Source organism: Micrasema longulum, unplaced genomic scaffold (assembly GCF_059751315.1).
Source record: "Micrasema longulum isolate JH-2025_06_02 unplaced genomic scaffold, ASM5975131v1 h1tg000744l, whole genome shotgun sequence".
NCBI classification, from domain to species: Eukaryota; Metazoa; Arthropoda; class Insecta; order Trichoptera; family Brachycentridae; genus Micrasema; species Micrasema longulum.
Genome location: NW_028277938.1, coordinates 34,469 through 58,658, shown reverse-complemented (window position 1 = coordinate 58,658; position 24,190 = coordinate 34,469). Strand labels below are relative to the sequence as shown.

General features: G+C 30.9%; 3 protein-coding genes across 3 annotated transcripts in view; 2 read left to right on the top strand and 1 right to left on the bottom strand.

Moving 5' to 3' along the window:
• Nucleotides 1-24,190, top strand: part of LOC148279238 (tRNA N6-adenosine threonylcarbamoyltransferase, mitochondrial-like) — a 250,509-nt gene that overhangs the window by 194,310 nt on the left and 32,009 nt on the right. The window lies entirely within an intron of this gene.
• sfl (N-deacetylase and N-sulfotransferase sfl) lies at nucleotides 5,735-20,305 on the bottom strand. Its single transcript, XM_088230255.1, is given in 16 exon segments — nucleotides 5,735-6,460; nucleotides 6,463-6,478; nucleotides 7,096-7,278; nucleotides 8,360-8,476; nucleotides 8,725-8,880; nucleotides 9,942-10,162; nucleotides 11,160-11,342; nucleotides 11,615-11,777; nucleotides 12,343-12,588; nucleotides 13,354-13,531; nucleotides 14,011-14,217; nucleotides 14,959-15,121; nucleotides 16,574-16,826; nucleotides 17,220-17,414; nucleotides 17,918-18,789; nucleotides 20,037-20,305. Coding segments are annotated over 15 exon segments (2,706 nt in total). The 5' UTR covers nucleotides 18,133-18,789; nucleotides 20,037-20,305; the 3' UTR covers nucleotides 5,735-6,250.
• Nucleotides 22,904-24,053, top strand: LOC148279240 (protein anon-73B1). Its single transcript, XM_088230256.1, has 2 exons — nucleotides 22,904-23,134; nucleotides 23,244-24,053. Exons 1-2 carry the CDS (start codon nucleotides 23,000-23,002, stop codon nucleotides 23,337-23,339), a joined length of 231 nt encoding a protein of 76 aa, XP_088086382.1. The 5' UTR covers nucleotides 22,904-22,999; the 3' UTR covers nucleotides 23,340-24,053.

Below are 24,190 nucleotides of genomic sequence, written 5' to 3'. Positions count from 1 at the left end.
AGCAGCGAAGTTGTTTACCCGTTCAGCTGTAAACATTTCGGAGGTACTGCAGTGATTGCCAATTATGAAGATTTCAACCGATTGCTGCTTCACACAGTAGTGCTCTGGTATTCAAAGGATATTTGTTTGACTCAATTTTACAATCTGGTTGGGTTTATGATAGAGATCCTAGGAAGCAAAGACACAGAATTACGCGACAACCTCGTCTAATCAAAGTACGATATTGCGTACTTTACAGACCAGTATAAATCCAACTTCAAGGCGATAATATAAACTCGATTAAGACAAGAAATGGCGTTGCTGCTTTTGTATCCCAACTGCTATTATACAAAAGAAATATCGGCAATTGGGAATTTAACAACTTCCCAAATTTATCGACAGTATCATTCAAGAACGACGACTTGCTTGTTTACTGTCAACACTTGGAAAACCTTCACGGTGATTTCAAGGAACGATTCCAGGATATTTTAAACATGGACATACCATACTAGGTCTTGGATCTTTTTTCAAACATTAACACAACAGGATAATCCCAGTTAAAAGAAGAACTAAAACGGACGACAAATGAGGAATTACAAATTCAATTTAAGAATGGCTACCAAGAATTTTGGCTGCAGAAGCCGATTTCGCAAATGTAAGCAGGATTATGTTCGATTATTCAACGATTTCTGATAGCATTTCCATCGTTCTACTTAGCTGGACGTGGATTTAGTACTGTAAAAAGTTGGCTCATGTTACTGAACGCGGCGGCTTAGGGTTGTTTTAAATCGAGCCAAATATTAACAAACTCCTTAAAACGCATCAAATTCAACCTACTAATTAGATAATTTATATATTCAATGTCTTTTGAATGTTAATAAAAATACTTCTCGGTATAATTAAGTATCCGTTTTAATTATTCTTATTGAAACATTCTTCTTTAAACTCAGAAATAGGAGAGGTGTCATATCCTATCTTACGACTTTACAATATTACAATGTAATTACCTACGTGTTTAAATATAATAGTGGCAATAAATATTTCAGATTCTCGACAGATGGTAAGTTAAAAAAAATGCGGGGGAGGAGAGCCTTTCTAGAGAGAAAAAAATATATTTTCATAGTGGGTGGTGGGCAAAATAAGGTTGAGAACCTATGGTCTAGACCAGTGGTCGGCAAACTCATTAGTCAAAAGATTCAAAGATCGGAAGTACGAAAATTAAGATTCGTTTTAAGAGTTCGTTTCAAACTGTTTTTTTTTAAAACCCTACACATCTAGTGCACAGTAAAATCAATAGCAAATATTGAAATATTTCAATTCAATTTTTTTTTTTAACACATGAGACCTACCCTATCCTAAACTCCATACAATGGAAAATTGTGTATTTTTTAGAATATAATAATTAATTTTACGGAATCTGTTCCATATAGTAAAAATTACATGTAAGTAAAATATAATACATATATACGAGCAATATTTTGAGTTTGTCCATTTTTTTTAATACAAGGACTTGATTCAATTCCCTGGGGAGCTGTTAATATTAACATAATTCCAGTCTTTGTCTACAAAAATTTGGACAAACACAAAATATTGTTGATAAATCCACCTGGTCTATGAAAAAAATTCAGGCGTTGCCTAGTATGTATATGAAATAATTTAATTAGATGAATCTTACCCGCATAAATAAAGGTTTCAGCTCTTTAACTTCGCAAACATCAACAGACGAAAGAATGAAAGGAATATTTAAATATGGGCAGAATGGTGAATGTTACACAGTGTGTAAAGTGGCCACTTAAACCAGCCAATGACAGGTTATAAGCCCTGTAGATGCCTAGGCTTCGATATTACCTTCTCTAAAATGTTCTTCAGTTCTGTATTACTCAAAATAAATTTTATTGAAAAGTGTAGTCTATGCACATGCCAATAATGGAGCCTGTTTGGAGCATTTACTTTAAAAAATTAAATTAAAACTACGTGTCTTTGTATTTTTAATATAACATAATCCCCTCTATTTATCAAGTAAACTTGTTTCTTTACTTAGGATCGTTGCGTAGTCTAACCAAAATAAGCTAGCCAACTTTTTGAGTTCGTCTTTGATGCACAGAAAAATATTGATTTTAGCACTTGTACAATTCAAGTTAACATGATGCTCTAACATTAGTCAAATTAAATTTTCAGGGTTACTTCTCCATAAATAAAAATAGTTTTTGAAATAGGTTGTAAATTTTTCTTTCTTTAGGTCTTTAGATTCTTTTGATCCTTAGTTATTACTACAAAAAATCTTATTTTACCGAAAATCATTTTATTATCATATAATATGAAATATACTTGAATATAGGGGGAAAATTTTTGTCATTTTTACGCAAAATAAAAAATAACCTACCTACACGAATTTTGTTAACGTCATTTAGAAAAAATAAAATCATCGCCTCACCATTCCCTGTGGATAACGTGAACTTTCATTACTTAAGACAAACTACCAGTTTTCAATTTATTTAACTAACTCGAAATACTTAAATAACATATTCCGCCCGGTGGATAACATCTCCGATTTTAATACTGTAAAAGCACCATTATGGAGGATACACTATTTTTAGCCTCTGTTTATTAAAAAAAAAAAATTGTCATTAATTTATCCAAAAATTAAATATTTAAAAATGTTTATCTATTGTTACGAAAGGCCTCAATTCGTATGTATCATACGGAACCTCCATTAAATATTATGCTGAGCAGTTTTACAACAACACCAACGCCACGTTTGGCAATTTGTTTGTTATTTTTTTCATCAAACTGAAACGCAGTTATAATTATTTTAATAAGAATTTAATCAGATTAAGATCTAAATTATCGATGCTAATATGGCCACCGAACATTGTTAAAGTGTGACGCAAAGCTTTTTAGTCGTTACCAATAAAAGAATCCCACAATCATTTTTGACTGAAATTATTCATTTATTTATTGAATTGAATTCCATATTTAATTTGGTAATGTATCCAAAATAAAACAAGTTTATTGGATTGTAATTCTACTTTATTTTTTATAAAATATACAAAGGGTATATTAGAGTTTGTTGGAAAATGTCCTAACAAGACGAAACGCGTCACAATATACCCTTTGTGTATTTTATAAAAAATAAAGTAGAATTACAATCCAATAAACTTGTTTTATTTTGGATACATTACCAAATGAAATTATTCATTTATTTTATTGCAGTGGGGTCCGAAATATTATCAAGAGCTAGCAATGTGGCATAACAATAATGGAATATGTACTTTTCACAACTAAATGATCATAAAATAATCATATTTTAAAAATATCATAATTACTTAGTGATATTTCAACAAAGGTATTCTATTGAAGAACCTCTTAAAGAAGAAAATATGGAAGACTAGGCATTTATAGAGCTTATGATCTATCATTATCGTAATAAGGAACTTAAGTCCCACGGGAATTCGGATATAAAAAATTTATTATAATTGTAAAAAATAATTAGAACATTGAATTGTGTAGCAAAGTTTCTTGAAAATGTATGAAAAAAATAATAAAAATGAACTACTTTTTATGACGTCACTAGTTCTTCCGAATCAACCAATGATAAGAGAGTTACGATATATTCTGGTTTACGGTAAATCAACTGACGAATCAGCAGAACTAATCGAGAAGAAGGTGAAGAGAACTTGAGACTTCACACACAGAGTAATTTAAAAAATATAACATTTTAATAATTCATAGAGCTGATAATACGACACATATACATATATATTTAGATTTTGGCTTAGTTTAATAGTCCAGTAACAATAAAAAAAAATATTAAAAAATCACTGAAATTCTCATTCTATTTTAGATATTTGTATTGAATCATTTTATATTTAAACTAATGTTAGAAAATATCAGTACCGGTGAATTTTTTAAATCTGGCGCAATACTTACACAAACGCATTGTGTAGTTAGTATCTGTGAATATCATGGTATGACACATAGCACAGCATACGCATTATGAAAATAATCTCTGTCTCTCTCACACTCCGACGCGTTATGAGCGTGACATAGAAAACTATTGCTTTGTTAGTTGCTAATGACGTAGTAATAAAATATACGCAGTATGCTTATGCGTTCGTCTGAATTTCGCTGCGATTCTTAAGTAAAAATATGATAATTTGTATCCGATGTATATGTATTAAGCTTTGTATTAAAAACATCAGTTTATAAATATATATTTTTATTTAATCAAATAATGTATTGGTCGATTATCTATTGCTGGCGCGTTCGCAAAACTTACACAAAAACATTTTTAATGTACAGAATATTGATTTTAAAAATCTTGATATTATATTTCATGTTTTTAAAAATCTCTTTTGGATTAGAGTGAAAAAAGTCACTTGAGAAAATTATTAACTTTTAAACAAGCATGTTTTTTTTTTTCACAACAGGCCAGGAGGCCCAATTACAGTGGTGAATTACATCACAGAACACCCAGGCATGAGAAAAAATTACATTTAATTTTTGTGTTCTTCCATGTGTGTAACAATAAAGAGAGCACATTTGGTTAAAATTTAATATAACCATTTTTTTAATCAACATCCTGTAAATTTTAAATGCTTTTGTGAGTTTTGCGAATGCGCCAGCTTTAGTTAAGCAATCAGTATATACCACTTACCATTTTATATTTGTTATTACCTACATCAAATAAAATGTCCATGTTGCTTTAAAACTTATGGGAAAATATTGCATATTTTATGTATTCTGGAAATTTTAACCTAAATTAATGTAATTATTAATTGAATTGTAAAATAAAAATTTCCTTGTTTCATATTTTTTGTTACTCCAATATAGACATCCGATGATGTGGGGAAATATTAAAAAACTGTTTGTAGATACCATTTTTTTTTATTTTACACCATTTGAACATTTATTTAATAAATTTGAGTTAATCCTTTTAAAAAGTTTACAAATCAATTACAATTTCACATAATTATATATATTAATAATTTGGAACATTTTAACACGTCTAAATTGATCAACGAGTAGGCGGAACAATACAAAAGTATTTCCTCACTACAAATAATGTAATATAACCATTTCCAAACATGTATTTTGATTCATACAAAATTATATAACCACATTTCAGTATAGAAGCGAAGCAGCATTGTCACATCAGTTATAAGGAAAAAAACAACAAAAACACTTTAAAATAATCAAGATTTTTCGCATCCCCCAAAAGGAATATAATTATTATCAAATTGGTAAAAGGCATAAATATAGGTGATTTTCTTATGATGTTTCCAAATTTATTAGGCTATTGTTTTGCCCTTTAAAAAAACATGATTTTGCTCGCAACTTTCGTATTTTATCCGCCACATTGCCATTACCCGTGTCGGCTGTTGGAAAATATTTGCACACAATTTTAAGAAAAATCTCAATGTATGGATGTGAACATTATTTTTTATTTAAAAAATACAACGAATGTGAAATAATTCGTAATTCATAATAATTTCTTTACAGTTCTTTGGGTATCTTTTTCAAACATTGGAAGTTGACATCTAAAGCACTCCAATCTATTTTATTTGCATACCAAAATGGTTCAACTTGTTCAATCCATTTAAACAGGGAGCAAAATTTTTTCTATGGCACACATATTTCTAACATAGGTTTCCATTTCTGCTTGTAACATTTCAGTAAAATAAATGTATTCAATAATTATGCACTTGCTACTCGAATTGTTTATTAAACTGGCTGCAGAATATCATTGTTTTTTTTTTGTTTTTTTAAATTCCTGCCTTCACTTCTAAATCCCTCGTATAAACAAAGACAACAAGTAAATTAATATATCTCTACCAAAGGCAAATATACATAACAATTTATATTTTATTTTTAAAAGTTATTATTACGAGTCGAGGTAATAAACATGTCTTTGTAATCATAACATAATAATAATAGAAATAGCTAAAAAAAATAAGTAAATTCATAAAATATTAAGGTACATTTTAAAAATATCAGGTTTGTATATTAAAATTGTAAAAATAATTTTATATGGCATTAAAAATACAAGATAAATCTTAATCGTAATATTGATGACTTACATAAAACATTTATACACCATTTAATGGTGAACAACATCCGTACACGAGTACACGGAATATTACTTTCCCCGAACATTTATAGATAACATCACTGGACCGGTCATTAAGTTCGCACCGTTCATCATCTCGCACATCTCGCGCGCCCGTTACATAATACATAGTTTACAGTATAACTATTCCAAGCAGATCTGCTATGAGGGGATGTAAAGATCGTCCTTCAGCCAGTGGGGGATGGTCTTGTTGCCAAACTTCTTCAGTAGCTTGACCAGAGCCGTGTTGTGCGCCATGTAGTAGCGCTGCAGGAATTTGGAAGATTTCTCTTCCATGGGAGCGTAGATTCTTCCTTTGGACTTGCCCAGACACTTGGTGTGGTCGCCGTTGATAAGCTGACAGTAAAACCCCTCTTCTTCGGATCAAATCTAGAAAATAATTGTATTACAGAAACTTATTTATACAGAAAGAACAAGTCGGTAGCTATATATTTTTTTAAGTGAGATCTCTTCATAACTGGCATCAAATAATCATTGTGTAAAAAGTCAATAGAAATATTTCGTAATTGAATACAAAATATAACGTTTTATAATATTCTACTGGTTGTATTTGAACTGTTGATTTGGGATAAGCTTTTATCTTTAAAAGTGTAATATGTCACAACTAGTAACGTTTTAGTTGCCAGCTTGTGCCAGAAATCCGACAATATTACCTCAAGGTGAAACAGCTTTTACAAAAATACTAAAAACATAAGTGGAATAAAATATGTGCTTGAAGGAGTTGTAAAAATTATTCACAACTTTAATAAATACACATAATAACTTCAAAAATCGTATTGTGTTATCACCATGACACTTGTACCATTTATTAACTTTAGAAAGCGTATACAACAGACAGAAAAATTATTAAAAAACTTATATACCTGATGAAAAATTATTAATTAGACAATTTTTTAGGTTTGGTAAACATTTGCACTAATTCATATACTTATTATAAACCCTCTTTTAAAGGTTTATAAAAAAAATATATAGAAAATGAAACATACTTTAAATGCTTAGTGTAATCGATGCAGGGAGAAATCTTGAGAAACCGCTGTAGAGAATTCATGACTTGAGCTGGATCCGATCTCAGATCAGAACCATCAATAATGTGAAGCTGATTCGGAGTGTATTCCGCCAACCATCTCTCAAGGTGATGACTGTACTTTCCCGGGTTCAAGCATCGATTTCTGTCGAGACCAAAGTAAAACAGAATAAATCACACATAATGACATGATAATTTGCAGAAACTATATTTACTTTTTTACAAGCATAACATAATAATAACTAGGCATTTACAGAGTTCTTAAAAAAAAAAATATCATTTTTCCTGTGTTTGAATATCCATATTTCTACCATGTGTTGCTCTTTGAAGTTGTGCCATGACTGAACATCGCACAATATGCGAGACTGACAACACAGGGGGCGCTGTCAAAACGTAATAAATGAAGAAAGCAAGAAAGATTGTTCTCTTTTTTACGCCTGAAGCCTCTAAAGTAATATGTGACATCTAATCTCTGAAGCCCTTGATTGTAAAATTATTCTTGCCATTTGTAAATTCAGTGAAAAATAAATCGTAAGTAATTCCAATCGCGTATCATTTGATAAACATAACCTAATTAAATAATATTAAATCGGGATAATGAACATCGGATCATATCCCGACAAAGCAGTACAGCTAGAAAACCATTATTATCAAATACCAAAAATTTCAGAATTCCTTGTAAAAAACTTTTACATCGGCTATATTTATATATATCTTTATTTATTTCTTTAGTTAAACATAATACGTGTATAGTGTAAAAACATTTTTTTTGTAATATCCAGTATTGAACATTTATGAGCAAGCCAAAAATATTTATACTGAAGATAAAAATGAAATAATATAATTTGACAATATATTTCTTTTTGGGGTGATACCGTGTGTGTTGGATTTGTTCCGACGTTTTGGCTACCTCAGATTCACTCAGTTTACCCTGAAGATGGCTCCTGTAATGGTAGCCGAAACGTCAGAACAAATCCAACACACACGGTATCACCCAAAAAATAAATATATTGATAACAGTGACCGTTAAAACCTTCGCACCTCTTTAATATAATTTGTGTAACAAAATATTTTTTTTTTAACAAATAATTCTGAAGATGTTTAAACATGAATATTTATTTTTGTGATGTTTCAAAATACATGGCAGTGTCAGTCAAGGAACTATTACACAACAAAATATACCTTTTCATGAAGCTTAAGTGGTTGTACCTATGTATATTAATTACCTCAAGTCCCTCAGTGGTTTAGGTGAAGTATCATTAGCAGATATAACTTGATGAAATGTATAATTGTTTGCAACAACATCTCCGCGATACTTGATATGCTGATACCATGAATAAGCTCTGGAAATAAAAGAGTACATTGTTATTTAATTCATTCAAAAATATTATTTGTGTAAAATAAACATATTTTTATTAAATGACAATAAGTACCTTTATTATACAAACATATTGTGGATTTGCAACATTATATTAAAATATTTTTAGTGCAATTTGTATACATTTGTTTTATTATCTGATTGAATATGAAGTTTGTTGACAAAAGATATTTACGCAATACACAGTATGTGATTCAATTAAATAAATTTTACCTTTTAGCGGGAGAAATTAAGATGGTGACTAGTTTAGCATTTGGCAGTAAAGCGTGAGCTCTCTTAGGAACCAACTCCCCATCGAAGTAAGTAGCCGATTTCTCAAATGTGTAACGACTGGAATTCCCTTGCAGCGAAGGAAAGAAGTTCATATACCTACAAAAATTATTCATTTTTATGTTAATTAATGTCACTGCCTTTCAATTAAAAATTCATAGTTGCAGTGATGATTTATGCACTATACAAGATATTCATAATCAATTCAAATATAAGATATTTTAGTAAGAACAAGCGGACTGCGATAATTATAAACATAAAACATTGTTTATTATCAGAGAACCATGTAAATTTTATTATAAAACAGTTTAAAAAATAATTTTATGGGAAACATTTAGAAATAAAAAAACATACAAGCACACAATAGAAATTAACTTATTCATTATTTTACTGACAAATTAATGTCACTTATATAGTTTTTTTTTAATGTCAAGTATTCTACTTTTTAACCTATCTGCAAGTCCCGACATAACGTGGGATTTTATTTCTAGCAAGTTGAGACATGAATATGAAAAGTATAAAAATAACAGTAAGAAATAAATATCCCATCTATGTTTCACTCTAAATTAAAAATAACCGTACAAAATAAAAAGTTTCTTTGATTTCCTAAACAATTACTGTATATTTGAATTAAGTAGTAATAATAAAATTAATTATTTGATATTCTATTTACATATAGTAACATATACATACATATATATACGTACACAATAATTTTTTTTTTTTTTTTTGCGACACAACAGGCCAGGAGGCCTAATTACAGTGGTGAATTACATCACAGAAACCCAGGCTTGAGAAAAATCACATTTTAATTTTTTGTGTTCTCACCGAGAATCGAACCCGGAACCTTCCGTGTGTGAGTCAAGCGTCTTGACCGCTACACCACGGAGGCCGCCACATATACATAATATAATCTCATAAACCACTGATTAAGTTTACTTACAAAAATTTATTGTCTTTATAAAAATTCAAGAGGAATTATAAAAAAAAACACAGATAAATAAATAATGAATATATCTTCAATCTAAATATTTATATTTAAAACCTATGTTTCAATATTGAAACAATCTCTAGCAACACTATTTTATGGAAAATAGAGCTGTTTTCAGTTACAATCCAATGAATAAATAAGAGCTATGAAATTGATGAGGTCCACTCACCAATCCAATCCCCTGTAATAATTATTGGCGTTGAAAAACTGTATCTCTTCATATGTCGTGGGGCTCGGTAAGTTGCTGGCCAGGGCAGGGTGCATACTGAGGAAGGAGTAGAGAGCCGTGGTGCCCGTCTTCTGGGGCCCGATGACCAGAAAGTGCGGGAGGGCGGAGCACGACTTGTTACGAGACCAGATCCTCTGGTGACGGATGTCATCGCAGGGATTCTAACAAACATATAAAATTATTATCAAAACATTGTTATCGACAACACAATCAATTATATTTTACACATGAATACAGTAAAATCATATTTTTATTACTCCAGAAGAAGCAACCTTAAAATAAAACATTTTGGTTTACTTATTTAAATACTGTACACCTCATTGTTTCCTCATTCATAACAAAATAGTAGTTCCATATTTTATTCAAATAATGACACAATATTTCTGTGTTTGAATCTTGTTCCAAACATTTAATATTTTATATCAGTACAAAAATAATGCAAGGTACTCAATAACACTTTTTTTTAAAACTGTTCGGTAATTTTTTCGCCCACTCTGATAAAATTTATTTTATAATATAAACAAATATAATCCTAGGAGTTAGTTATTCACAGATGTCACTTATCAACAAATGTTCAGGGAATATTTCGATACAAACTTTTTGGCCATCTATCGTGCACTTATTAAACCTGTAATGCACCTGTAAAGTCAAAAATATCTAAAGACAGTTGCCGCGTACGGGACTCGATTTCTCAGACTGTCTAAGGATAGTTTCCCCTGGGATTGGGTTAACATTAGCGTGGCTGTGAAGCTTCTTCCAAAATGTGTTCTATTCTATAAATTCAATAAATCTACAGGATTTTTTTTAGCCAACAGGAGTATATTAGTGAATTTAAACATGGTTTAAGTTTTAGATATACAGTATAATCCATAATCAAACATTGTGAAAAAGTATTCCTTTTTTTTACTTTTTACGCACCACAACATGTCAAATTGTTCCAACTCAGTAGTATAGGTAGTATAGTTCCAACTCAGTAGTATGGCTAAGAACACCCAAGCTTAAGAAAATTATAATCGTTTTCCGGGAATCATATGTAGAACCATCTTGTGTGAGTCAAGCGTATTAGCCATTACGCCAGGTGTTAAAAAATATTCAAATAATTCTAGTTAAGGGATTTTTTTAATATACAAAAATGATACATAATATAAATATGTTTACCCCCCAAACAGGATCCATCTCCTCAGGGTGCAGCTGAAAGTACTTTTGTGCCAACTGAAGTGGGGGAGCCGAGGTGAGGCGGAGGTGTGTCCAGCACCTGATGAATTTCAGAACAGACTCGAACGTGTACAGGGCAAGTCGATCATTGCCATAATTGGACATGTGAGTCATGAACACGTTAATCTGCCAACAAAAAATAGATTACCTATCTAAAAAAAAACACAGTAAATACAACTATCCATCTTGTGACGGAGTAGTTAACGTATTTAGCTACTATGCACACGTACAAGTTCTATTGTGCCTACAAACACAAAAGAAGTTTGTATGTTTACTTGGTTCACTGACAGACACATTAACATAAGATTATTAAACATTCTAACGCACTATACATATATTTCATAAGTTAACTTTTTGCTATAAAATTATATATAAAATCAATCCTCTAAGAAACTTACAGGATTGTAAACAATAGTCTGAAACAACTCTCCTCCCTGAATAGACTCATCAAGCTTGTCCCTTCCCCCGGGATATCGATCTATAAGCAGAGTGTGAGTAAAAAGTCCACACGTCTGCCGAGGTAACACCATAATGTTGCGATGGATGAAGCCGCGTCTTAATCTAGAAAAGAAAATCATTATTTGTACATAAGTTACGATACGTGGACGAATACTCACAGTAAAATTAAGTAAAAAAACTTATAGAAATAACAGTAATTATTTTGTGGAATGTGAAAAACTGAAATTTCATAATGAAAAAAGATATGTTTTGAAATCTTTCATGAAACATAATTTTTTTTTTACACCTAAAACATCCGAAAAAATATAGACGTCACAATGGGAATTCTTTTTTTAAGCTTATTTATTTTTTTAAGGTGACAAAAGCTTTTTAACTATTCCTACATTCTACAACCTTTCTACTAAAATTTTAGTTTTTTTTAAATCCAGATTCCAACGAATAATATAGACTTGAAAATGCAAACAACAATCAGAACGAGCAAACGTCAACATTTGGCGTGGCGGGAGAGCAGTGGTAGGGGGGAGTTTTAGTTACCATAAAATATGACAGTGATTCTTCCGTATTTTTGTGGCAGCTGTTTCACCATCTTGAAGCTCTCAAAGTTGACAAACAACAAAATGGAGTTCTATTCCACAAGTAATCCATCACTAGTCACAAAGTTGCTAACCTGGCAGGACGCAGATGCGGATACTCTTCAGTGCTGGTGACGCGGATCTTCCAGACCTTCTTCCAAGCCGTGTAGAGCAGCTCGTGGGCCGGGTACACTCCCGAATGGTGAGGAGACACGGAGTAACCCGAATCCACCGGGATGCCGTTGGAGAGCGCGAAATCCCGGTTCAGGTTCATCTCGTACTCCAACTGAGTCAGGTTGTCGTACAAGTGGGGTTGCTGGTGATTCCACATGTGAGAAAACCTAAACAAAATTCATACACATCAAATCATCTTTAATTATGAGTATTTTACCCGGGTAAATAATCAGCATTACACGGTGGCAACTGTGTGAAATATCACATATTGAAAACATAATCTTTTCATGAGAACTGATTAAAGACATGTAAATATATCGTTATAATTTAAAGACCTTTTTTAATAAAACAAATAAAAACAACTTTCTTTTTAACAGGTTTTTTTTTCTACCGACCAGTTTCAAAGCTATACAAGCTTCTTTATCGAGGTATACTTAACTAATTAATTCTATCCTATTTTATTTTATCAGTATTACGCTGTGTATAGAACTAATAAATCAAGTCTTTTTGTGTTGTAAGGATGGTAATGTGAGATAGTAAACGCTCAAAACTAGACTTTAGAATTCATTAGTTAAGTATAGCTCGATAAAGAAGCTTGTATAGCTTAAGCTAACGACTTTACTTACTAAACTTCATGAGGATAGTATGGCATTAGAATGGTAAGTCTAAAATACTCAAAAATATTTTTTTGAGTAGGTATTTATTATGTTTTTGACATAAAATAGTTTAAATAGCTGCCATTGGTAACTTAGTATTATATTTTTAAAAGAAGGATAAAAAGGATTACCTACTCAATCAATTATGTAAGTAACACATTTTAATGAAAAAGCACGATTGGCAAACTGATTAGTGGGAAATGACGGTACAAAAAGTGCGTTTGAAATGTGTAAAAGTTTTTTACCCCATTTTATATAATTTATTTTTTTAATTACCACATGAATTTGTTGGCGTATTCAAGAAGCATATCATCTCCTCTATTCTCCTCTTCTGTGCCATGGTGAAAATATTTTCCACTAAAACCGAGGTTAAACTTAAATCCTGGTACAAATTGTCTTATCCTGTTTTGTGTTGATAATAGAGCTTGTACATCATCAGTTCGCATTCTTATCCCTGTAAAGAAACACACATTTGAATAAATAATTTTTGTCAATAAGAGAGTGAATTAGAATATGAATATGTAGTAAGTATTTTTTAAAAGAATGAAGTAGTTTTAACGGATATTTTTTTAAAAATCTTATGAAATCATTTTTTGCATCACAAAAAGTCAAGAGGCCCGATTAAAATGGTGAAATACAGCATGAAATATTTATATTTAAAACGTAACATTGGATTTTTTTTAACCCACACGGAATTGAACCCTGAACACGCATGTGAGGTAACCCGTCCATTACTTGAAAGTTTTTTTCACAATAATATTTATAATTATACACTAATACAGTGATTGGAATGTCAAGTAGTACCATATCTAAACATATTGATTGATGAGGAAATATATGTATGGCTGGCACTTGAACTAAATTAGGAGACTGAAATAAAACACAAGATTAATGATGTTAAATATTTTCACTAGGTATAATATATTTATAAACCTCTTTCGCCAACAAATATATCATCAATATCGACCAGCAGCATCCTATCGAGACTGAGGCTAAGTTGACCATGGCTGAGATAACTGAGGGAGTCAAGGAATAGAAGTCGGTGTAACCAGAATCGCAGACCAGAACCGAACAGTACTCGCTGTATGGAGTCAAGGTGCCCGTGGTCTTGAATAACTGTGGTCAGTAAAGTCCGGTTTGCTGAAAAATAATAAACAGCATTACTTAGTTTTTTTATTGAAATCTCAAAATATTAGGAAATAATAATCATTATCATCATTTCCTTTCCGCACGTAATGGTGCATAGGGAACTGGATTGGTACACCAATCGCAGCATATCTCGATCAATTTTGTTACATGAAGGTAAGTTGATCAGTCTTACACTTCAGGTACCAGTCCAGGGACTATGAAATATTTTAGTGTGAAAACACCCTTTTAAATAAATATTTCATATCAACCATGTCGGGAATCGAACCCAAGACCATGATAGGCAAACGCGCTGACCATTACACCACGGGGCCAACTAGGAAATAATGCTCAATAAAAATATTGACATTAATAAGTGCCAAGCAAATTAGGCAAAACAGTTTTAGTGAATATAATTGAGCTTTACTAACATTTACCATCCATATTTTTAAAGTTAAGTTTTTGATAAATTGTCAAAATGGCAAAAAAAAAACATTCTATGATTTTTTAAATCACAGCGGACCAAGGGAATTACAACATAGACTACCCAGGCTTGAGAATAATCACATTGATTTAATTATTGTGATCTCAATAAAACTTGGAATCCCTGTGCATAAGACAAGTATCATTACACCACTAAGCCATCATAATCATCGTCAATCAAAGCAACAACTTGTGGTAAAATTAAAACAATATTGAAATTCGATAAAATCTGGTAAATTGAGAGTTCATAAACTAAATGCAATGATTGTTTACCTTCTGGATAATCTGGAATGTTTCTGAAAGCCCATTCCACCGGTTCATACGTGGAACTGTTGGGCTGGAATATTGTCCAATCGTCTCCGGGTAAAGCACCCCAAGCAGTCTCTCCAGATTTAGTAAGCCGTAACACTGGACTAGCAGAATTTAAAGTGGCATCCTGTAAAACAAGACATTCATTTATTTAATTACATAAGTTTGTTTTAGGACAATAATTTTGTTTACATATCCTCATTCGCAGAATTGCACTGATTCTTTATTTTTACATATTTGGAGTAAATTAAATTTTAATTATTTACATAAACAAGGAGAAAAATTGTCGATTTTTGTGAAAGTGAAGAGTTAAAACTTTTATTTTAGATAGGGTAAGATTTATCTCACTGAATTATTTCACCAGCATACTAGGCAGCGCCTGAATTTTAAAAAAAATATGCTTCTTTTTGGACCAGTCGGTTTAATCAACAATATTATAGCTTCTCAAAAAGTAACAGTTAGAAGAATTATAGAAATAAGGATGTTCAAACAAAGGCAGAATTGTGAATGTTACACGGTGTATAAAATAGTCATCTAAACCAGCTAATGACAGGTCATAAGCCCTGTTAATGCCTAGACCTCCATATAAACTTCTATAAAATGTTCTCCACCTATGTTGTACCTCCTAATATGTTAATGTTTATGTGACTTCTAACTATCATAAATAGATTCCTAAAAGTCAAAATATTTTGTTGATTATTCGGTAAAGTAGACACGAGACACCAGTTGATATGAATTAATATTCAAGACACAAATAGGCCAATGATGACATAATTAATTACACATGATTTATACAAGATGTTTACTTTATAATGTGATACTTAAATTAATAGTTCTCTTGAAAGCTTCAAATGGTAATCGAGTAGAAAAATAAAACACATTTTGAAATCAGTTTAATCAAAAGTTAGTTAGGCATAAGGTATGTTGAGTATCATGTTTTAATGATAAATCCAAGCTTACATCCTGTTTGCTAATGATAAATGAGTCCCCCGTTTCCCATACACACTATCTCTGCCAACGTGAGATGACAAGTATTGGAAACTCAAATTATATAAAATAATAAACATTCGTATAAGGTATATAATCATATTTAGTTTTTATGTAAAGTCTACTAAACTAATTTAATACCCTGTGATAATTTTATAAAATTTAAATCATAATTTGTTGTTTGTAACCAAGAACTTCGGGATAGTTAAGGAAGTTAAGGATATCATAAATGTATAGAAACAAAATTAAATTATTAAAAACTTAAGCCATCTTTTATGACAGAACGGGGGAGCGGGAGATGCTCCTAATCAGATAAAAATAATTGCCCGTAACAGTCTATAAAACGCGTAAGTAATATTGTAGGATTTCATTAACAATATACTTAGTATACAGGCCTTATAATGATATCAAAGGTCCTTAGAAATTTCATAGACATATTTTTGTTGAAAAAAATTATATATGTACATATACATGAGAAAAATTAACAATGGAATCAAATTAAATGTACAAAACATTAACAATTTTGAAATAGGATTAGCAACATATGTTAGAGGGACTTTAAGTTAAATGATTTACGTTAGTTAGTTTATACCTTGAGGCGTAGATTTGTGTGGATAAACAGTGGAAACCCGGGCAACTGGGCTCCGACTAGTGTCTCTTCTGAAGGGCTCAGAAAGCCAACGATGCCAACAGAATATTCTCTACAGTACTTGTCCAATAGTTCACGATTCCACTTATCCATTAAAAGATATTTGGAGAGATTCTCAAACACTATCACACCATACCGTCCTTTGTCTAAATTTGTCAATACTGGTAAACTTTTGGCAGATACTTCAACCTTATATCTGTAATGAGAGGAATTCAAATTTACATTCTACATAATATTATTTAAACTTATATTGAATGTGCAATCTATTTATAAATTCATATTGTGAAAAGCTCTATGTTTATTTCCTACTTCAACAATAAGGATTCATTTATAAACCACAAGAATAAAATAACAAAATTAAATTAATATGTTAACTTATTGTTGTCAACTTGGAATAGACAAAAGGTAAAAGTAGCAATGAAAAACATTCATGACAACCTAAGTACAAATCAATTGCCAATAACTGAAAATGTCTTTGACAATATTTGGATCTCTTAGAATCATATATTTCATGGTGAAAACACATTGATATTGTGAAAATAAAAATCTACCGCTCATTTACAAAATGAAAAAACCTATTGTTTCATACTTAATTCTATTGTGGACTAGCAGTTCGGCAATATCTTTGCACAGTTTGGAGTAAAGAGATTCTCCGAATACGAGAACTTTAGGATCGATTCGCAACCGCGCTTGGGAACGATGATCCGGCGGGGGTTGGGGGGGAGGAGCAGAGTGGGGGCCACATCGCACAAGAACCTGTGGACGATTACTCCGCTGTATCAACCTGAGAAAGAAACATACATAGAGATAATGATAATACAGATTTCTTTTTTGTTTAAATTATCTTAAGGGCGGTATTAATATTCACATTGTGATACTTACATAATATTTTATTTATTTAACTAAGCAAGTAGAGGAATGAAAGTAAATACTATGCATAGTTAAAAGTAAATTCGTAATTATTTTTAAAATAATAATGTAGATCAATTTTATTACTTAATTTCCAATTTTATATGAGAGTTGATACAGACCAGAATCAAATAATTCCTCGGTTGTTTGATTCTTGCCTGATGTGTAAACACAAAATGGATAAAATGTCTATATGAAACTAGCCAATAGTAATAAACTTAAAAGGGGTGATAATAAAAATAATTAATTTAAATTTGAATCAATGATTTAATTATTAAAATTGAGAAGTGAGAAGTTAGTTATAGCTTATATTCATTTTAAAATTAGATTTTTATTTTAATAATTTGGATTATAAAACAACGCAATGCTAAGACTTACGTGGAGAATGGTGACGTGAAGATGTAGTTGGTATAATACACAATAAGTAACAGAGTGAGGAGGATGACACCAGCAACACACTTACGGACATTGATAACTTTCGTGAGAAGGAGCCACATACGCGGCCCGTAGCGCACCTTACTACTCGGTAACACCACCATAATACTTAATACACAATTAAAGTTCCTCTTATTCCATATGGCACATCTACACATCAATGTCTGATTTACACAAAAACATACATAAGCTACACTTTCACATAAAACAATTGACTATGTACACAGACTACAACTATTAGGCAAAATTGTTAATCACTTGATATTAATTGATAATTTTAAGCCGTTGCTTTTATGGATATGTAGAGGATTGAATTGAAACAAAACCACTAATTTCTAACATTAAACGGAATGTTAGAACGCACGAGTAGTGTGTTATTAATTCTTTTTAGGCCAAAATAAAACAGGAAAGGTAAATTGCTTTAAAATGTTGTCTTAAAAATAATAAATTTTGATAATTGCTTTGTTCTGATCTCTTGATAGTCATTTGCACGTCTCCATTTTCCATGTTTCCATATTTCTTGGTACTCAAAAAGAGGACTGTGTAGCGGGAAATCTGGCAGTGTGATGGCAGAACCTTTCAACCCTTTTGATCGTTTGGCCATGTTGTTGTTTCTTATTTTGGACAACTTCCGGGGTACAAGCTAGCGGGTCAATGCTCAAGATGGCAATCTCATGATGGTAAAGAGATGTTTGCTGAGATAAATTCATCACGACACTTAAATGAAATGTAAATCCTTTGTGAAAAAAAAAATTCTGATGAAAAGCATTCCTTTACATTTTTGTGACTGTAGTATTACTCGGGAGAAAGAAAAACTGAAACAAAAATAAAACAAATTAAAAAAAAAAAGACAAAACATAATATTTATAATATTTACATTTATAAAACCCATGTGACATTGATTCATTAAAAAAAGTGTGAGTAAGAATTTTTTTCTTAAAAGGGTTAGATGCAATTTTACACATATCTTTTTGAGTTACAATATTTACAAAATGGCAAATGACTACAGATTCTGAACCCAGAAAAACAAGTTTTCTACTAACTCATGATTCCAAGGCATATCTTCAGGCTCACAGTGTGGTACCTAATTCAGCAATTTTGCCCATTTTTAAAGGGCCTTGTAACTTTTTGGCATACACAATATAATTGAAATATAAATAAGCATCAAACACCTTACAAATATTATAGTGAAATAACACTGCATGAAGTTAAAAATTTACAGTGCCAGAGGAGATTTATTTCTATATACTTAACTAAGTCATAGCTATATTCAGATTTTGAGAAAAAATAGTGTGGAAAATTGTGTTCCCAGTTTATTTTTTTATGTCTCGACTTAATGCAGATTTTATTTCTAGCAAGTTGGAGCATAAATATATAATACATATTGTAAATAGCAAAAATAAATAATGCCGAGAATTTTTTAAATTTTGTAAGACCCTATTGCAATGTGCTGTGGCGATTTATTTATAACAAATTGACAAAAATATGATTTCATTAAATGTTTATACATTTAAATGAAGAAAATTGACCTAAGAACTGAACAAAATTAAGATAAGAAATAGAGATAAGATGGGAGATGTCAAGAGCACAGACAAACAGAATAAATATTCCCCACACAAGGCAAATATTTACTTTAAAATGTATTTTCAGATTAAACATCTCATCCGGTAATATTAAGAACAAATTTATCGAAGAACATAACAACAATAAATTAACTCATTGTCAAATAATTCACAGTGGATTAAATACTAAAATAGTAGAAAACATTCTGAAATACGAAAAATCACAACAATAAATATCAAGTATCGGAAGTAACAATTTATTATAAGAAATTAAATTTTTTAAATATTTTTTAGAATGTAATGTCATTTCTTCTTTTGTTACCCATTTGGATTTTTACAAAATATAGGTTGAACTATGAAACAACAATAACATGCAAGCAGAACTTCAATCAAATTTCACTTAATTTTAAATTATCGAAAATATCTAGACCCAAAACTGCCTAAAACAAAGAAACTGGGAGGAAATATTAAAAATATTTTGATAGAAGTGTTCAACTAACCTTGTAAATGAACTGAACTGCACGGACTTTGTTTAAGTATAATTAATTTTCAGAATTACATATTAGGTACGAAGAATAACGAAATTTTTGAGCAATTTAGAAATAAATCGATGAGTTGCATCAAAACAACTGTCGAACTGTCAGTAAATAAACGCCAGACATCCACCACACAGATTGTCATTTGTCATTTTTGTCTTGGATTTTCTGGTTTCCTCAAGACAAGCAACTCCGTCATGGGCTGAGTTCTAAATTATGCTTCTTACTTCTATATTGCCGGTGTCCCGAATTGAAATTACGGATCATCTATGAATCTATGGTTTTCGTGAAGTCGTGATCTAGTGTTTATGTATAATCTGTGAAGTCGTGTATGTGTATATGTAATCTGTGGAAGCCGTGAAATGACGTTTCTGACGCGATTTCATATCTGCTGGAATGTTTTCTGTTATTGCTCTTATTATATAAATTTAATAATTAAAATAACGATTACGAATTATGTAAAATGAATAATCATGCCACTCAATAAGCTGTTGTGGTCAAAAAAACAAATGGGAAGCCAATTATTTCATTTAAAAGCAGATCGCAGCTGCAACAACACAAGAGTTGCCAGCTGTACGAAATTTAAAATTCCTTTAATTTTAGTACCACATTATTCCAAAAAATTGTTGATCATAAAGTATGATCGATAAAGTAAATAGTAGTAATATAAATAGCTTGATAATACAATCCACACTGAGCGAAAAGTAAACCAGCCGTTACAACGGTAGCAAAAATATTTACACCTGGGGTGCTATTCTGAATTTTCTCTACCCCCTAGACTAGTGGTTAATTTGTGTATATATTTTTTTGCATGCGACTACAATTTGCCTCAAATATGGACATGCTGATGATTATACGTCAAATAAATAATAACACGTGAAACCAGACATGTTTTTTTATTTAGACCTTTTGCGTTACCCGAAGAACATAATTAGGTTTAATTGACTAACCCGAATTAGTTTTGTTCCGTTTTTTAGTAAATTTATAGATCATAGAACGTTTAATCATCAGTGTGTCCATATATGAAGCCAAGTATAGGCGCATGCAAAAAAATAAATCCCGAAATAAACCGCTCTAGAGGGTAAAAAATATTCAGAATATCACCCCTGGGAAAATGTTATTACGAAAACAGTTAAGTTGTTAATGATATCGATTTATCATCTTATTCGCCAGATTTACGCTTTTTCCAAAACTCAAACTAACACCACGTGGAATGCGTTTCGACTTAATAAAATCCACAAATTTCTGAAAGATATAATCTCCATACTGAAATAATATGACTATGATAGCTAAATTCAATAAAAATGTGAAGTAGGTTTTTTCTTTTGAAAAATATTTCATTACTAAATATAAAACCAATAGTACATACATATACATTAATTTTTTAAATCTTATAAATTTGTATTCTAAGGGTGGTATTCCGAACGCTCTCGCGGCCATATTATCTCGTGTATTTACATACAAAATACACGAGAAAAACTGTTTCCTCGTGCCACGAGAGCGGTTCAAAATAGCACCCCAGGTTATAAGCACTTCAGTGATCACGTATTGACATATCATGTTAGGTATTCATACATTAACTTGTCAAGAAAATTGGCCGTTTTACTAAATTTTTTTTTCAATTAAGCAGATTTTAGTTCCAGAAAGTTTGGGTATTTTTATTTATGTTGAAACACCTTGGGCGTTCATTGGAGATCTTGTTGGTTTGTTCATAAAATAATAATGATCTTCCAGATTCTCGGTTTTGCGTAAATGCTCGTAAGGCATATTGCATATTTCTTTAAATTACAAATATAGCTTCTTAACATGCTTTAAAAAGACTTCCCACCAATGTAATCGACTTTTATATTTGAAAAGTAGCTTCAGTTGTAAGGTAATTTGCAAATATAGTGCAAAATGTATTAAATTTTTCAAAATCTTATCTTATCTTAGATGCCACCTAGAACCTGCAAAGGATCACAATCTGACGCTTATTATGAATAGCATTTTCGTTTTTTCGTCTGAACTCTAAACCACGAATCTGATAACAGAGACAATAAGCTTTCACCATATACCCTGCGAAGAAATTTCTTATGCGGTGCATTTAACCAGATTTCAAAGAAATTTACGAAAGATGTAATGAGCCTTTAAAATAATTTTACTTTGGAAAAGGACAACCAAATAAAGTTTTCTTGTAAATGCAATACAGCATTCAGTATGGATTTAAGTTTATGGAGTCGTTAGATTTTGTTTCGTGGCCACCATTAGCCAACACCCGTGGAGCTCATAACTACAAAAAATGTGATTGTTATAATTATTATTATGAACTGAAACCATTGCCTTTTTTTAGAGTGTTATTGAACGCTTAGAGTTTATGAAGGTAGAACAGTACCTATACATGGATTGTGAATTCAATTTAGTCTGTAAAATATCCATACATTTAAAAATTTACACAGTATTGCCAACTCTGCTAATTTTATGGTGTATTTTGGGAGCAACCTACCGATCGACCTAATTCGATGGTAATTCTACAGATTTTTAACCATCTGGAATAATTTGTTATTTTTATGACATAGCAGTAGCCACGCCTTCTCTCCTCAGTTAGTGATTCGCGAAACTGTTCCTCGATAAAAAAAAGTTTTTATAGCAGTGTGGACAAGTCATCGTCGTCGTCCCCTCTATGGAAATGTAAAACTAATTCGTTTCTTAAATAAAATTTTCTGGCAGCGTGGCTCCTCACAAGTAACAGTTTTTTTTGTGAAACTGTTTCAAGTTTCAACTGATAACAAATCTACAGATTTATTAATTTACCGATTTTAGCTTGGTGGAGGTTGGCAACACTAAATTGACAGCTCCGAGTGTATAGTCTATGGCTCCGAGCTGAACCGAACCGGACCAAATTGTTTATAAACTGAACTAAATCATCTTTTTGCAATTTACCATTAAAAATGATGACCATTTCTGAAGATTTGATGAGTACTGTTGTACGTTATGGTCTATATGCTGGTGCAATTTTTCAAATGATTTGCTTGGCAGCTTGTGTGATATTGCCAGAAAACACAAATGATAGCATTTCTAACAAGGTTCATATTTTATTTATTTAGTTCGCTTAACTAAAATACATGTAATGTTTCATTAGTACCTACTATAATTTTAAAATAAAAAAAATGTCTTATAAATAATGTTTTTCAGATCATTGATAGTGATGAATGTAGCTCAGAACAGTCTTCACCTGGTAGAAGACCGCACCACCGCCCTCGAAAGCAAGATAAAAAAAAGCGCCGCTGAATCTAAACTATTACACAAAACAACATTTGTATTCCTTGTAATTCCAGTGTGAACATACTAATATAAAGACAGTTAATAAGTTATGTGTTACATTCAGTTAATGAATGTTTTTTTTTTATGTTTACTAATTACGCTTATGTGAAATTTAATTTGAAGTCTGTCATTATTATTTCTATCAATGTTTTGTAGAGTTTCACTGTTTCCACTCAATGTCAATGATTCATATTGGACCGTTTTACAATCTAGTCTATCGAAGCATTTAGTTATTTTATAGCTCTTATAGTTCTTTTACGAATATATGTAGGTATATTTAAAATATTTGCTTTTATTCTCCATTGCATTTATAAGTTCCATCTCCAATAAAATGGCATAAATAAATTAACATTGAGTATGAATTTTTTAAGCGCTCATTTGTTTTAAAACAAGAAATGTAATATATAAACCCAAATAAACGTAAACTTAATACTGAATAAAATCTTGTTTATACTTTTAGTAACTGAAAATTATTTTTTCATTCCATTTGATGGAAATAATTGCATAGTCTTCGAAACATGCCATCAATAATTTTCGGTATTCATTTTGTCTTGTAATTATTAGATATTTTTTTAATAGAAATGTAATTTATATAAAATGTTTATTATATAATGAATAATAATTTTAGTAAATATGTATTATGTTCAATGTAAAATTGATAATAAAGTTCTTAAAAACCTTTGTTAATTTTTTTGATAAATTGTTTTTTAGAATTTTTCCAAACCCATAGTAAATATTTTGGCATTAATTTGCCTATTTGGGACCCCACTGTTATTCCAACATAAGAAAGAAAATTTAACTGGAAATTTTGTAGGAAA